The sequence below is a fragment of the Mauremys mutica genome, chromosome 4 (genome assembly GCF_020497125.1).
Source record: "Mauremys mutica isolate MM-2020 ecotype Southern chromosome 4, ASM2049712v1, whole genome shotgun sequence".
In the NCBI taxonomy this organism is placed as follows: domain Eukaryota; kingdom Metazoa; phylum Chordata; order Testudines; family Geoemydidae; genus Mauremys; species Mauremys mutica.
In genome coordinates, this window is record NC_059075.1 from 146,602,975 (window position 1) to 146,619,536 (window position 16,562).

Sequence of the window (16,562 nt, forward strand, 5' to 3'; positions counted from 1 at the left end):
TATCTAGGCCATCCCTGAAAGGCGTTTGTCCAACCTGCTCTTGTTCTCCCCGGGCCCTGGTGGCTCCGGATCCCTGGGCTCCTCCTCCAGAACGGAGCTGCTCTGCTCGGCTGGTACCTCCTGCTCCAGGGCACCTTCAGCAGGGAGGCAAGAGAGACCAATGGTCCCTTCCAGCCCCATGGTGCACCCCAGACCGCAAACAACCGGGGAGAAGAGAGATGCTCCCATGGCTGCAGGGACCAGGGGGTACAATGGCAGGGGCTGGGGGGCACCTACACTGGGTCTGGGTCAGAGACAAAGCATGGCTGGGGGTCAGTGGGAGATGGGGGACCCAGGTGCCAGGACAGAAAAGGGTGGGGGTCAGAGGACCCAGTGTCCAGAATGCAGCGGGGCTGGGGGCCAGTGAGAGCACACGGCTGGGGATAACTGAGCCCTGTACTGTCCGGGCTGGGGTCTCACCCAAGCTCATGGGGCCCATGCAGTAGCCCTCTGTAGGGGGTCCCCTTTGGGGGCAGTGGCCTGTGGGTCAGGCTCCCCCCAGGGCTGAGTGAGGGGCTCCATCCAGGGTGCGCCAGGACTTACAGAGACGGCGACTAGAGACGGCCCCCAGGGGAAAGAGCCACTATCAGCTCCCAGCCCCTTGTGCTTCCTGCCCCCTGCACCCCACGGCTTGTGACACCCCCAGCCCCAGCCTGGAGTCTGACTCACGAGCTGCCTCATGTCGCTCCCAAGGGGCCACCAGGGGGTAGGTCTACAAACGAGCTGTCTTCAAAGTGCCCCCAAGTCCCCACAGACCATACGGGGTTCTGGGTTCACCCCGTGTGACGTTACTGACATAAACTGTGACCGTATAGATCATTGTCACAACCACTGTTATATATTTTCAGCGAATATTGTACAAAAGTTGTCGTGTGAGGTGTCTATGAAAAGGTTATGATTTGCTGGTTATGATTAGGCTGTCTGTATGTGTGTACCATTACTGTAGTTGAAGTTATGAATATTGGCTCTGTACTTGTATCTCAATGTGTTTTGATTCTAAGTAGCCTCAGTGAAGCATTTGGACAGCTTCTTGAGAAGGGACTATTCTCAGTAAGTGCCCAATCAAGAAACACTTCACTGACAATGGAGTTTGGGAGACGCCAACCCACATCTGAGCTTTCCTGGGAACGTTCAAACTAACATGTAAACAATGGTGTCGGCCTGTAAAGAACTGAGTCATGCAAGGACATGTGACTTGCCCATGTGACTCCAAATTCCATCTTGCGGCTGTGATTTCCACAGTAAGAAGGGAGGGGTGTCCTTCCATATGATAGAAGGTATAAAAGGCCTTGAAAACCCCTCTATTTTGTCTTCAATCTGGCTTCTGACCTCTGGAGGAACCTTCCTACAAACTGAAGCTCTGAACAAAGGACTGAATGACCCATCCCAGCGGGGGATGTACTCCAGAGACTTGATTTGAACCTGCAGCTTGTTCTATCTCTGCTACAAGCCTGAACCAAGAACTTTGCCATTACTGTATGTAACTGATTCCATTTAACCAGTTCTAGCTCTCATCTCTATCTTTTTCCTTTTATGAATAAACCTTTAGATTCTAAAGGATTGGCAACAGTGTGATTTGTGGGTAAGATCTGATTTGTATATTGACCTGGGTCTGGGTCTTGGTCCTTTGGGATCGGGAGAACCTTTTTTCTTTTACTGGGTTATTGGTTTTCATAACGATTTGTCCCCATAACAAGTGGCACTGGTGGTGATACTGGGAGACTGGAGTGTCTAAGGGAATTGCTTGTGTGACCTGTGGTTAGCCAGTGGGCTGAGATCGAAGTCCTCTCTGTCTGACTGGTTTGGTGCCTTAGAGGTGGAGAACCACCAGCCTGGGGCTGTGACTGCCCTGCTCTAAGCAATTTGCCCTAAACTGATACTCTCAGAAGTGTCCCACCAAAGGCAGCATCGTTACACCCCCCTCCTAATAGTAGCAGAGAGCTGGGCTCCCAGCCACTCGGGGACCCACTGTAGAGAGGCCCAGGATGTAAAGGCTGGGCTAGCAGGGGGCTGTGGCTCAGGAAAGAGGGTCACCGGCAGAGCTGGTGCTGTGGGGGAGGTGCCCAGGGCTAGTCTAGTAGGGGTCTGTGGGTCTGGACTGAGGTGCACCGGCAGAGCTAGGAGGCAGGAGGAGCCAAGGGCTGGGCTAGCAGGGGGCTGTGGGTTGGGATTGAAGGGGAGCAGCAGAGCTGTTGGGGGGTGGGGAGCTCAGGGCTGGGTTATAAGGGTGTGGCAGGTCAGGATTGAGGGGCACCAGCAGAGCTGTGGTCAGGGGAGCCCAGGGCTGGGCTAGCAGGGGACTGTGGGTTGGGATTGAGGGGCATCACCTGGGCTCTCCGCAGTTCACCGCTGGTGGTAGAGGGTGCATCCAAGAGGGATGGGACAGGCTGGCTCTGAGGTGTGGTGCTGAGCTGGGGGAGGGAGGGGCTGGGACTGAGGGGCACTGTGTGAGCCATGTGGGACCCTGACCCTGGGATCTGACTCCAGACCTGGTGTCCCTGGTGTTCTGGGCAGGGGGCAGCAGTGGCTGGGGGCCCCTGCTGTGGGTGATGCCAGGGACTGTAGCGGATGGTCCGAATTGGCCCTTCTGGTCTTAAACCCTACAGCCCTGTGACCTGACCTGGAGCCGCTCAGGAACCAGCCCCGGCACAGCAGCAGCCTCTGCCCAATGCGCTGGGTGCCCAGCTGTGGAGGGGAATGTCACACACATCACAGCAACTCAGTGGGACCCGCCCCATTGGGAGGTTGGGGTCAACAGAGCTAAAGATGCTTTACACCAGCTGGGATCCGGCCCATTGACCCCAGCTGGGCCGATGCCCCATTTTGTCAGATGCGGGATTCTGGGGCTGACACGTCCCTTACAGTGCCAGTGTAGTTTGTGATTTGGCCAATTCCACAGCCTGAAGGATGGGGAGGGGACTGCCTTCTCTGGGGGCCTCAACACACTCCCCCCCACCCTCGGGAAACTCCCCCAGCAGGGAGAGTGCCACACTGGTCAGTGGGGCAGGACCCTGCCTGGTACCAGGCAGCATGGCACAGCGGGCAGTGGGCTGGAAGGACCCAGCTCATTGACCTGGCAATTCCTCAGTGCCCAATGCCCCAGGGTGCTGCGTGTCAGAGGCACTTCGGCAGAGCTGTGGGGTGGGGGAGGCCAGGGCTGCGGGTCAGGACTGAGAAGCGCTGCTGTCAGTTGCGTGCCCCTGCTCTCCTCTCCCCACACACATCCCCCTGCCCCTCCCCCCAGGGCCAGCCGGGCACTGGCTCAGGACGGCCCTGCAGATAAGCATCTCCCCACCGCGCTGGGCAGGTTTCACAAGGGCATTTCACACAGTAACGGCTGCGCTGGGACCCCGCACCTGGGCCGTCCTGATAACCCTGGAGCCGTTTCACCGCAGGCCGCAGCGCTGGGTGCCCGGCCACAAGGAATGGGGCAGTAGCCAACGGGCTGGTGCCATCTACTCTCTGAGTGCCAGCGTTGGGGTTCCCTCCCCTGCCCCTTGGGGGCAACCTCTCAGAGCCAGGGATCCCCGCACTGCCATGGGACCCTGCCCAGTGGGGCTGGGACTGAAGTGGGGCGATCACCCAGAGCCTGGCGTGTGGCCCTTCATTGCCTGTGGTGAACAGGGGCGCTGGGACCCCTCAGCCTGGGGAGAACTGGCCAGTGCTGAGCCCTGGGGCACAAATGTGCTTCCTCCACTTCCCATAGTGTCCCCCAGCACACACACACTTGGCACTGGTGCCCATGGCAGAGTTCATCTGGCCCTGTGAGCCCCATTTCCAACCCTCTGGAGAACGTGGAGGCCTGGGGGCACCGAGTGGGGGCTGAGTGGGGCCTCTGCTGTGGAGCTGCTGTTAGTCCCAGCAGAGCTTCATAGACTCCAAGAGCAGGCAGCTCATTGTGCCCTCTGTCTGCGCTCCTGTGTCACACCGGGCACCGGCCCTGCCCAGGGACTGCTGCCTCCTGCCCCGACAGAGCCAGAGCGCAGCCTCTGGAGAGAGACCCCAGCCTGGACTGAAAGTATCTGAGTGACAGAGCATCTCCCTGTTCCCCCCAGGGGAGTTGTCCCCAGGGCTGTGAGTGCCGGGGTTACCCCTGCACCTCCCAGCACCTCCCCAGTGAGTAGCCTGGTCAGGCCGGGCCTTGGCCTGGTGCATTCTGGGAGAATCGTCAAGCAGGGAGGTTAAGATGGGGTTTAGCTGGCTCAGTGGGCAGTACAGCAAGTGGGAGCCAGGACACCTGGGTTCTTCACCTGGTTTGCACCCACCTGTGATGTCACCATGGGTCAGTCACATCCCAGCCCTGTGTCTCAGTTTCCCCTGCCCACCGTTCTCCATATAGACTGTGAACTCTTTCGCGTAGGGGCTATTTCTTGCTTGTTGTATATGCAGCACCCAGCACAATGGGGCCTGATCTCGGTCAGGGTCTGGGCAGTCCCCAGCACCCAGCAGTTACAGCTCTCCATGGGGTCCTGTGTCCAGGCTCCTGGCAGTGCCCCTGTTCTTTGCCAGGCCCCAGGCTTAGCTTTTCCCCAGGGCAAGTTCTGCAGCTCTCTGACTCTGAGCCGGCGCCTTCAGGCTGCAGAACCCCCACCCCCTCCCCATTTCGCCCTGTGGGGCAACAGCAAGTGAAAATGCTGCCACTGTTTAGAGCTTCCTGTACTGAATGGAGGAGAGCTTGGCTGCAACTGCTTGGCAGAGCTGTGATGGTGACATGAGGTGCCCTGAGGAGCAGTGCCCCTGTAAGGTATATGTGAGCCCCTCTCCCTGTTCCCGCCTCCTCCCCCCATGATCCACCAAACAGCCATCACGTGGTGTGGGCTTGGAGTTCCAAGCCTGGCTGGATTTGAACCTGCAATCTAGAGGCCAAGAGTCTTCTATGCCCATTAGTAACCGTGGACTCTTTGCTCCACATGGCCAGCTTGGTTTGAAGGCTGTTATGTTCGCCAGCGAGGCCTGGTCTACACCTAAAACTTCGGTCGACTGAAATCACGTCGCTCAGAGGTGTGAAAAATTCAGGCGCGTGCGATACATAGTTAAGACAACCTAACCCCCGGTGTAGATACAGGGAGGCTGGTGGAAGAATTCTTCCGTCGATCTAGCTACCACCTCTCGGAGAGGCGGATTAACTCCAGCAACAGAAAATCCCTTCCATCCTTGTAGCAAGTGTCTACACTACAACCCTACAGCAGCACAGCGTCTGGATCAGACTGTACCGGCCCAATCAGACTCGCCTCTGTCACCTGGGCAGGGGCAATACTGTGACAGCGTTCAAGGCGGTCAGGAGTAACGAAGGACGTGGGCTTGATTAGCTAAGCTCAGACGTCGTTGTTCCTACATTGCCTGTTACTAAAACCTTCTCAGAAGCATTCTACAATCCCAGGGATTTACCCCCCACGCCCCTACCCCAGTCACCTTTCAGTCTTAGCAACCAATTGCTAACAGTGCCAAGATCTGACATCTGACAAGAGAAGGGAGAAGGGGGACAATTGTACCAGAGCCCCGTGCTCAGGCAGCCCCCCAGAACGTGTGGTGGGGAAACACCCTTGTTAACACCCTCAACAGTGTCACAGCTCGGAGCCCGTATGAGTCCCAGGCAGGAGCAGGCTTGAGGGCCCTGGTTCCCATGTGGCCGGGGGCGGGGAGGGCAGTCGGAGACAGTCATCTCTGCAGCCTCCCCTATGAGCCCCGTGACCCAGCCCCTGCTGCACTGCACCTCATGAGACACTCTGGCCCCAACACACCCCATCATCTCTATGCTCTCAGGCCTCCAGTCCCGACCCGACCTGTGGAGGGGAGACACTCTCTCCACACACGCACAAAGTTTCTGTGGTCTGAGCTAAGCCGCTGACAAACCACAGAGACTAGGTGAGTGTGGATCGGCGCCTCACTCCCACTGCCCTTTGGGTCTCCCTGTTTCCCTGGGAGATTCAAGCTCTATGAGAAGGCACCAGGAATCTTCCAGGGATAAAGATCCGCTCGGTCTCCCCACCCTATGCCACACTGCCTGTTGCCAGCATAGATTAGATAGAGATTCTCCCTAAACACATCACAAACACCCTCCCACAGCCCACCCTACACTGCACACCACCACCATTGGTGGCCAGTCAAGAGTAGATCGTCTGGGGACTCCAGCTTCTGCACGATTATGCTTGGCAGGGTGTTGGGTCTGGCAGCTCTGATCCTGGGCTGGGTCCTGGAGTTGGGTTTCAGAGAACTTCCCTTTGGAGCCCAGTTTCTACTGTGAGTGAAACTTGAGTCCTGCTCAGCTGTCCCTCACCCAGTCATTGTAAACGGAAGTCCTACAGAACGGTATTTTTCACCGATCCCAGCCCATTACGAAACAATTCTTTACTCAATCAGCCCCCACCACCTTAGTTGATTTAAATCTTGAAAAATTAGTTATGCAACAGACAGAAATAATCAAAGAACCAGACAGACCCTACAGATAAACAATAGAGAAGTGGGGACCACAATGGCAAAACAAGAGACTTATTGATCTCACAACCACAACTGCTGATAAGTGGTTTCTTGCCAGACAGAACGTGTCGAACAAGGTTTTCTTTAGAGATCTGACTATCTGTTTCTTTAGCTGGTGATGGCGGGTGCTTTAGGACAGGAGCCTTCTTAACAGCCTGATACTACACTGTTTTGGTGTAATTTAGATGGAAGGGGACAATGGATGTGACTTTCTGCTTCTTACAGACCTTACAACACACACAACAGCCCCCACACCCAGTGTACTCCCCCGTCATCTACAGCCCCCCGCACTCCCTAAAGCCTCCAACCTCCAAACACCCAACACCCCCCACACCCAGTGTACTCCCCCATCAGCTACAGCCCCCCGCACACCCTAAAGCCTCCAACCTCCAAACACCCAACACCCCCCACACCCAGTGTACTCCCCCGTCATCTACAGCCCCCCGCACTCCCTAAAGCCTCCAACCTCCAAACACCCCAACACCCCCCACACCCAGTGTACTCCCCCATCAGCTACAGCCCCCCGCACACCCTAAAGCCTCCAACCTCCAAACACCCAACACCCCCCACACCCAGTGTACTCCCCCATCATCTACAGCCCCCCGCACTCCCTAAAGCCTCCGACCTCCAAACACCCAACACCCCCCACACCCAGTGTACTCCCCCGTCATCTACAGCCCCCCACACTCCCTAAAGCCTCCGACTTCCAAACCCCCAGCACCCCCCACACCCAGTGTATTCCCCCATCATCTACAGCCCCCCACATTCCCTAAAGCCTCTGACCTCCAAACACCCAACACCCCCCCCCCACACACACACACCTCACACACACATCCCTGCATTGCCCCTGGCTCCCATCTCTCAGACAGATGCTCCCACCTTGGGGTGAAGCTGCTAGAGCCAGTGCAGATGCTGACAGGCAGCCCTTAGGGACCCAGCCCTCTCTCCCCAGCCTGGTCACGTCCTTCCCCACTTCCCTCTGGTTCAGCCCCATGGAGCGTGCAGGGCCCTCAGTGTCTGGGAGCAGGAAGGAGCGACACCCGGGGGTGATGAGTGAAGGGCTGTTTTATTGTGGGGAGTCACAAGCAATGACCGAGAGCAGGGGACGGGGGCTGCCCCTCCTGGGGCAAGGCTGGGAGCAGAGCCGAGTCCAGGGAGCAGGGGCGCCTCCGGCAGGGTGGAGCAAGGAGTCCCAGCAATTGCGGTGTGGGCAGCAGGACCCCCTGTGGGGAGCAGGCCCCTCAGTACTCGCAGATAAAGGGCAGGCGAGTACTGCAGCTGACACTTCTCCAATGACCACCTGGCAGAGAGAGAGGGGTTAGTGCCCGCCTGGCCGGCACCTGGCACCAAGCAAACCCCGGCTCCCCCCGGCCCCAGACCCCAGGGCTCCACCTAGGCCCGGCTCCCCCCGGCCCCAGACCCCGGGGCCCCACCTAGGCCCGGCTCCCCCCGGCCCCAGACCCCGGGGCCCCACCTAGGCCCGGCTCCCCCCGGCCCCAGACCCAGGGGCCCCACCTAGGCCCGGCTCCCCCCCGGCCCCAGACCCCGGGGCCCCACCTATCCCCTGCTCCCCCCGGCCCGAGGTCCCACCTAGCCCTGTTCCACACACCCCCTCTCCACCCCAGCCCCCAGGGCCCCCCCTAACCCAGGCTCCCCCCACCACTGCAGCCCCCAGGGCCCCGCCTAGCCCCAGCAGTCCCTGACCTGCGGTGCACAGGGCGATACAGTTTTGCCCAGCACGGCTGGGGTTCCCCCTGGCCCAGTTTGTGTAGTTCCAAGGGCTGTGGTCCATCCAGCGGGAGAATGCGCGTCCACCCTGCAAGGGGGGGGGGCTGGGTAGGATCAGTGTTGCCCCATTTGCAGGGCACCCCGGGGACCTTCCCAAGGGGGCTGGGCCATCTCTTAGCCGGCGGAGTCCAGGGGCTAGAGCCGGGGGCTGCAGGCTCACTGGGTGGGGGGCAGGACACTCCCAGGACACACTGGCACCAGTCTGTGCCCTGGCACTGGCCCCAGGCACCTCATGGGCAGCCAGGGTCAATGGCCCCCAAGGAGACTCCCGGGCACGGAGAGGGCTGGGACCAAGCCCCGAACTGCCAGAGTCCCCCAGGGCTGGCTCACGGGGGGCGGGCGGGGCGTGGCCTGGGGCTGCCCAGAGCGGGGTCCTGGCTGGAGATACAGAGCTGCAGTGGGGGATGGGTCATCCCCCCAAAACAGGGAGTTGGGGGGCCCCGGGCTCGGCCCAGGCCGGGGTGGGTGGAGCAGCAGGGCCAGGCGATGACTTTACCGTGAAGGAGGTGATGCCCCCAACCCACACCTGGCCCTGGTTGGTGTGGGCGCACGCTGCTGCGCGCAGTTGCTCGTTGGCCGATTTGCTGTGGATGGAGGCCAGGCGGCCGCTGAAGATCCGACTGCACTCGCTCTGTGGGGAGAGAGAGGGTGAGGTGCAGCCACAGACCGGCCCACGGCTGCTGCTACATGCACCATCGACGACTGCCCCCCGTCCTCCAGCCCCACGCACTATCCGCTGCCCCCGTCCTCCAGCCCCACACATCATCCACTGACATCCATCCTCCAGCCCCACGCATCATCCGCTGCCCCCGTCCTCCAGCCCCACACATCATCCGCTGCTCCCGTCCTCCAGCCCCACACACCATCGACTGCCCCCCGTCCTCCAGCCCCACACATCATCGACTGCCCCCGTCCTCCAGCCCCACGCATCATCCGCTGCCCCCGTCCTCCAGCCCCACGCATCATCCGCTGCCCCCCGTCCTCCAGCCCCACACACCATCCGCTGCCCCCGTCCTCCAGCCCCACACACGATCCGCTGCCCCCGTCCTCCAGCCCCACACATCATCCGCTGCTCCCGTCCTCCAGCCCCACACACCATCGACTGCCCCCCGTCCTCCAGCCCCACACATCATCCGCTGACATCCATCCTCCAGCCCCACACATCATCCGCTGCCCCCCGTCCTCCAGCCCCACAAACTATCCGCTACCCCCATCCTCCAGCCCCACACATCATCCGCTGCCCCCCGTCCTCCAGCCCCACACATCATCCGCTGACATCCATCCTCCAGCGCCACACATCATCCACTGCCCCCGTCCTCCAGCCCCACGAACTATCCGCTACCCCCCATCCTCCAGCCCCACACACCATCCGCTGCCCCCCATCCTCCACCCCCATGCATCATCCGCTGCCCCCCGTCCTCCAGCCCCACGCACCATCCGCTGCCCCCCGTCCTCCAGCCCCACGCACCGCTACAACACCTCATGAGCCAGCCCTATGCACCATCCAGCACTCGCCACACCCCATCCTCCAGGACCACGCACCATTCACCACCCCCACACACTATGAGCCAACCCCACGCATCATCCTCTGCCCCCACACCCTATCCTTCCAGCCTCATGCACCATCCACAGCCCCTGTCAGCCATGCCACACACCCTCCACCACCCACACGCACCATGAGCCAGATCCATGTATCATCTGCTGCCCCCCATGCTCCATCCGCCAGCCCCACACACCATCTACCACCCCCACGCACCATGAGCCAGCCTCATGGCACATTCACTGCCCCGTGCATCCCATCCACCAGCCCCACATCCTATCCACCTCTCCCACGCACCATCTGTCAGCCCCATAGACCATCCACTGCCCTCATGCACCACCTTTCCCTGCCCCCTTTCCCCTCTACTCACCATGGCCCCATGAAAGGTCTGGTCCTTTATCACCACTGAGTAACGAAGCCTCCGGCCCAGTGTGCCTCTCCCCATGAAGCTCTTGCCCTCCTCGGGTCCCGGTGGCTCCAGCTCCCCAGGCTCCTCCCCCAGAACGGAGCTGCCCTGCTCGGCTGGTACCTCCTGCTCCAGGGGGCCCTCAGCTGGGTGGCGAGAGAGACCAATGGGCCCTTCCAGCCCCATGGTGCACCCCAGACCGCAAACGACCGGGGAGAGGAGAGATGCCCCCATGGCTGCCGGGACCAGGGGGTACAATGGCAGGGGCTGGGGGGCACCTACACTGGGTCTGGGTCAGAGACAAAGCATGGCTGGGGGTCAGTGGGAGATGGGGGACCCAGGTGCCAGGACAGAAAAGGGTGGGGGTCAGAGGACCCAGTGTCCAGAATGCAGCGGGGCTGGGGGCCAGTGAGAGCACACGGCTGGGGATAACTGAGCCCTGTACTGTCCGGGCTGGGGTCTCACCCAAGCCCATGGGGCCCATGCAGTAGCCCTCTGTAGGGGGTCCCCTTTGGGGGCAGTGGCCTGTGGGTCAGGCTCCCCCCAGGGCTGAGTGAGGGGCTCCATCCAGGGGGCGCCAGGACTTACAGAGACGGCGACTAGAGACGGCCCCCAGCAGGGCGAGCGCCAGGAACAGCTTCATCCCAGGCAGACCTTGGGGGAGACACCATGAGACAGATTAACACCCCCCAACCCACATACAGCTAGTCACTGCCTAGAGCCACCCCCCGTGGAGCCCACACTGACCCCCCCAGCCTGGAGCCCCCCACCGAGCCCAAACTGACCCTCTGCACTTAGCGCTCCTCCCTCCTCACCTCTCATCTCTGACTTCCTCCTCCAGCCACCACTGCCCCTTATATTGGGCTGGAGCAGGAAGCTGGGGATGGAGAAAGAGCCACTATCAGCTCCCAGCCCCTTGTGCTTCCTGCCACCTGCACCCCACGGCTTGTGACACCCCCAGCCCCAGCCTGGGCTGTGACCCACAAGCTGCCCATGTCTCCTCCTAGGGGCCATCATAGAACCATAGACTATCAGGGTTGGAAGGGACCTCAGGAGGTCATCTAGTCCAACCCCCTGCCCAAAGCAGGGCCAATCGCCAGACAGATTTTTACCCCAGTTCCCTAAATGGCCCCCTCAAGGATTGAACTCACAACCCTGGGTTTAGCAGGCCAATGCTCAGACCACTGAGCTCTCCCTCCCCCCCTCATTGGGGGGTGGGTCTACAAACCAGCGGTCTACAAAGAGCCCCCAACTTCCCATAGACCATACGGGGTTCTGGGTTCACCTCCCTCCTAATGGTAGCAGAGAGCTGGGTTCCCAGCCACTCGGGGACCTGCTTTAGAGAGGCCCAGGATGTAAGGCTGGGCTAGCGGGGGGCTGTGTGGCAGGACTGAGGGGCACTGGCAGAGGTATGATCGGGGGATCCCAGTGCTGGGCTAACAGGGGGCTGCGGTTCGGGATTGAAGGGAACCGGCAGAGCTGGAGGGGGAGCTCAGGCCTGGGCTAGCAGAGGGCTGTGGGTTGGGATTGAAGGGCATCACCTGGGCTCTCTGCAGCTCACCGCTGGTGGTAGAGGGTGCATGCAAGAGGATTGGGATGGGCTGGCTCTGAGGTTTGGCGCTGAGCTCGGGGGCGGGGGGGACTGGGACTGAGGGGCATTGTGTGAGCCATGTGGGATCCTTGGCCCTGGGATCTGACTCCAGACCTGGCGTCCCTGGTGTTCTGGGCAGGAGGCAGCAGTGGCTGGGGGCCCCTGCCGTGGGTGATGCCAGGGACTGTAGCGGATGGTTCAAATCGACCCTTCTGGTCTTAAACCCTACAGCCCTGTGACCTGACCTGGAGCCGCTCAGGAACCAGCCCCGGCACAGCAGCAGCCTCTGCCCAATGCGCCGGGTGCCCAGCTGTGGAGGGGAATGTCACACACATCACAGCAACTCAGTGGGACCCGCCCCATTGGGAGGTTGGGGTCAACAGAGCTAAAGATGGTTTACACCAGCTGGGATCTGGCCCATTAACTTGCCGGCAAGTTGACAAAACAAGGAGCAATGGTCTCAAGTTGCAGTGGGGGAGGTTTAGGTTGGATATTAGGAAACACTATTTCACTAGGAGGGTGGTGAAGCACTGGAATGGGTTACCTAGGGAGGTGGTGGAATCTCCACCCTTAGAGGTTTTTAAGGTCAGGCTTGACAAACCCTGGCTGGGATGATTTAGTTGGAGTTGGTACTGCTTTGAGCAGGGGGTTGGGCTAGATGACCTCCTGAGGTCCCTTCCAACCCTGATCTTCTATGATTCTTCTATGATGCTGTGATAATGGAGCTATGGCCGATTGACACCAACTAGGATCCGGCTCATTGACTCAAGCTGGGCCGATGTCCCATGTTGTCAGGTGAGGGATTCAGGGGCTGAGACGTCCCTTAAAGCACCAGTGTAGTTGGTGATTTGGCCAGTTCCACGGCCTGAAGGATGGGGAGGGGACTGCCTTCTCTGGGGCCTCAACACACTCCCACCCTTCCCACCCTCAGGCAACGCCCCCAGTTCACTCTACACCGAGTAGAGTGCCACACTGGTCAGCGGGGCAGGACCCTGCCTGGTAGTGGGCAGCATGGCACAGTGGGCAGTGGGCTGGAAGGACCCAACTCGCTGACTTCTGGCAATTCCTCAGAAGCCAGTGCCACAGGGTGCTGCGTGTCAGAGGTGCATCAGCAGAGCTGTGGGGTGGGGGAGGCCAGGGCTGGGCTAGCAAGGGCTGCAGGTCAGGACAGATAAGCGCTGCTGTCAGTTGCATGCACCTGCTCTCCCGTCCCCACACACATCCCGCCTGCCCCCACCCCCCAGGACTAGCCGCGCCCTGACTAGATAAGCGTCTCCGCGCCGCGCTGGGCAGGTTTCACAAGGGCATTTCACACAGTAGTGGCCGAGCTGAGACCCCGCATCTGGGCCACCCCGATAACCCCAGGGCTGTTTCTCCACAGGCCACTGCGCTGGGCACCCGGCCACAGAGAACGGGGCAGTCCCCTCCCCTCCTCCACTGGCACTCTCAGAGCCAGGCCCCCCTCCCACTGCCACAGGACCCTTCCCAGTGGGGCTGGGACTGGAGTGGGGCGATCACCCAGAGCCTGGCGCGTGGCTCTTCCCTGCCTGCAGTGAGCAGGGGCGCTGGGACCCCCGAGCCTGGGGGGGACTGGCCAGTGCTGAGCCCTGGGGCACAAATGGGCTCCCCTCACTTCCCATAGTGCCCCTCCCCCCCCTGATGCTCCTTGCAGAGTTCATCTGGCCCCATGAGCCCCGCTTGCACCTCCCTAGAGAACGTGGGGGCTGAGAAGGGGGGTCTGCCATGGAGCTGCCTTTAGGCCAAGCAGAGTTTCATAGACTTGAAGAGCAGACAGGCCCATTGCGTCTGTCTGCGCTCCTGGGTCACCGGCCCTGCCCAGGGGTTCCTGCCTCCCGCCCCGACCGAGCCAGAGCGCAGCCTCTGGAGGGAGACCCCAGCCTGGACTGAAAGTATCTGAGTGACGGAGCATCTCCCTGTTCCCCCCAGGGGAGTTGTCCCCAGGGCTGTGAGTGCCGGGGTTACCCCTGCACCTCCCAGCACCTCCCCAGTGAGTAGCCTGGTCAGGCCGGGCCTTGGCCTGGTGCATTCTGGGAGAATCGTCAAGCGGGGAGGTTAAGATGGGGTTTAGCTGACTCAGTGGGCAGTACAGCAAGTGGGAGCCAGGACACCTGGGTTCTTCGCCTGGCTTTGCACCCACCTGTGATGTCACCATGGGTCAGTCACAGCCCAGCCCTGTGTCTCAGTTTCCCCTGCCCACCGTTCTCCATATAGACTGTGAACTCTTTTGGGGCTCTTTCTTGCTTGTTGTATATGCAGCACCCAGCACAATGAGGCCTGATCTCTCCATGGGGTCCTGTGTCCAGGTTCCTGGCAGTGCCCCTGTTCCTTGCCAGGCCCCAGGCCTAGCTTTTCCCCAGGGCAAGTTCTGCAGCTCTCCGACTCTGAGCCGGCGCCTTCAGGCTGCAGCACCCCCACCCCCTCCCCGTTTCGCCCTGTGGGGCAACAGTGAGTGAAAATGCTGCCACTGTTTAGAGCCTCCTGCCACTTCTGGGTGCGCTGCAAGCTGTGGGGCTCGGCAGGGACGCACCCCAGCCCACTAGGACAGGCCGACATTGCGCAGTCACTGGTCCATGGCCTCTGAGGGGCTGTAGGTCGGCCTGGGAAAGCCAGGCTGAAGGTGGAGCGAATTCGCTGACAATCAATGCCCAGTGACCTCTGCCTGGTGGGAGTTTGGGCCTGTCCAGAACGGCAAATTCAGCCAATCTTAAATATTAGAAAATCAGGAGTCACAGTGTGAAGATAAATGTCCATGTAACCTTAACTCTGCCCCCCGGAGCTGGCTGGAATCACTGGCAATTCTCTGCACGCGCTCCGGCTGCAGTCACTGGGCAGGTGTCACTGTACTGAATGGAGAGCTTGGCTGCAATTGCTTGGCAGAGCTGTGATGGTGACATGAGGTGTCCTGAGGAGCAGTGCCCCTATAAAGTATATGTGAGCCCCTCTCCCTGTTCCCGCCTCCGCCCCCCATGATCCACCAAACAGCCATCACGTGGTGTGGGCTTGGAGTTCCAAGCCTGGCTGGATTTGAACCTGCAATCTAGGGGCCAAAAGTCTTCTATGCCCATTAGTAACCGTGGACTTTTTGCTCCACATGGCCAGCTTGGTTTGAAGGCTGTTATGTTCGCCAGTGAGGCCTGGTCTACACCTAAAACTTAGGTCGACTGAAATCACGTCGCTCAGAGGTGTGAAAAATTCACGCGCGTGCGATACATAGTTAAGACAGCCTAACCCCCGGTGTAGATACAGGGAGGCTGGTGGAAGAATTCTTCCGTCGATTTAGCTCCCACCTCTCGGAGAGGCGGATTAACTCCAGCAACAGAAAATCCCTTCCATCCTTCTAGCAAGTGTCTACACTACAACCCTACAGCAGCACAGCGTCTGGATCAGACTGTACCGGCCCGATCAGACTTGCCTCTGTCACCTGGGCAGGGGCAATACTGTGACAGCGTTCAAGGCGGTCAGGAGTAATGAAGGACGTGGGCTTGATTAGCTAAGCTCAGAGGTCGTTGTTCCTACATTGCCTGTTACTAAAACCTTCTCAGAAGCATTCTACAATCCCAGGGATTTACCCCCCACGCCCCTACCCCAGTCACCTTTCAGTGTTAGCAACCAATTGCTAACAGTGCCGAGAGGCAGGGCCTCCCTGCTGCCATCTGAAAAGAGGAGGGAGAAGGGGGAGAATTGTACCAGAGCCCCGTGCTCAGGCAGCCCCCCAAAACATGTGGTGGGGAAACACCCTTGTTAACACCCTCAACAGTGTCACAGCTCGGAGCCCATATGAGCCCCAGGCAGGAGCAGCCCTGAGGGCCCTGGCTCCCATGTGGGCGGTGGGGGGGAGGAAAGTCGGAGACAGTCATCTCTGCAGCCTCCCCTATGAGCCCGGTGGCCAGTTTCTGCAGTGAGTGAAACTTGAGTCCTGCTCAGCTGTCCCTCACCCAGTCATTGTAAACGGAAGTCCTACAGAACGGTATTTTTCACCGATCCCAGCCCATTACGAAACAATTCTTCACCCAGTCAGACCCCACCACCTTAGTTGATTTAAATCTTGAAAAATTAGTTATGCAACTGTTGGTGGCACCAGGCATGACCCAGTGTTGACAGAGGGGTGGAAAATGACAGTGCCAATGAAGGCTCCCTGTATTAGGCCTCTGCTTGTCTGAACCGCTTCCATGTTTAAACTTTAATTAACCCCACAGGCTAGATGGAAAGAATGGAATGTGTGGCAACTAGTTATCAGTACCAGGAGGCAATTATACAGCCTGCTTGCACCTGGCTAAAGGGAGTGAAACAGAATGACCGGTCAAGAAAAGTTACTAACGAGATAATATGTTTTTTGCCAAGAATGATCTAACCTGTTTAGAGTAATTGCTGCTTCATAATGTATTTGCTGTATGGGAACTAAAAAGGAGGGAGAAGAGGGGGGCGAAGGGGGAAAGCTGGGCATTGGGGGTAATAGACATGCTTAGCTAAGATCATGTATAAAGACAGAGAGCTGTTTTTCTGGGGTGTGCTTGATCTGAGGTGTGTTCCTCCAAGCATCCTGCGCTTTGAGATCTCAAATAAACTTTTTTTTTTGCTTCTCCACCCTGGTGTGTCTAATTGGAGCGAGGCACTCCGGGCAACGAATCACTGTTTGCTGCCTCAGGCCTTTTGGGCCAGCAACAGTTTTGGCGTCCCTGGGTGGGCTTGAGGCTAAATTT

General features: G+C 59.5%; 1 protein-coding gene across 1 annotated transcript; it reads right to left on the reverse strand.

Moving 5' to 3' along the window:
- Positions 1–7,580: 7,580 nt before the first annotated feature.
- Positions 7,581–14,051, reverse strand: LOC123369974 (bone marrow proteoglycan-like). The gene is made up of 6 exons (XM_045016100.1): positions 14,000–14,051; positions 10,839–10,904; positions 10,215–10,396; positions 8,801–8,935; positions 8,221–8,332; positions 7,581–7,816 (listed from the first exon to the last, which is right to left on the reverse strand). The coding sequence occupies exons 2-6, from the start codon at positions 10,891–10,893 to the stop codon at positions 7,758–7,760; spliced, it is 543 nt and encodes a 180-aa protein (XP_044872035.1). The 5' UTR covers positions 10,894–10,904; positions 14,000–14,051; the 3' UTR covers positions 7,581–7,757.
- Positions 14,052–16,562: the final 2,511 nt, after the last annotated feature.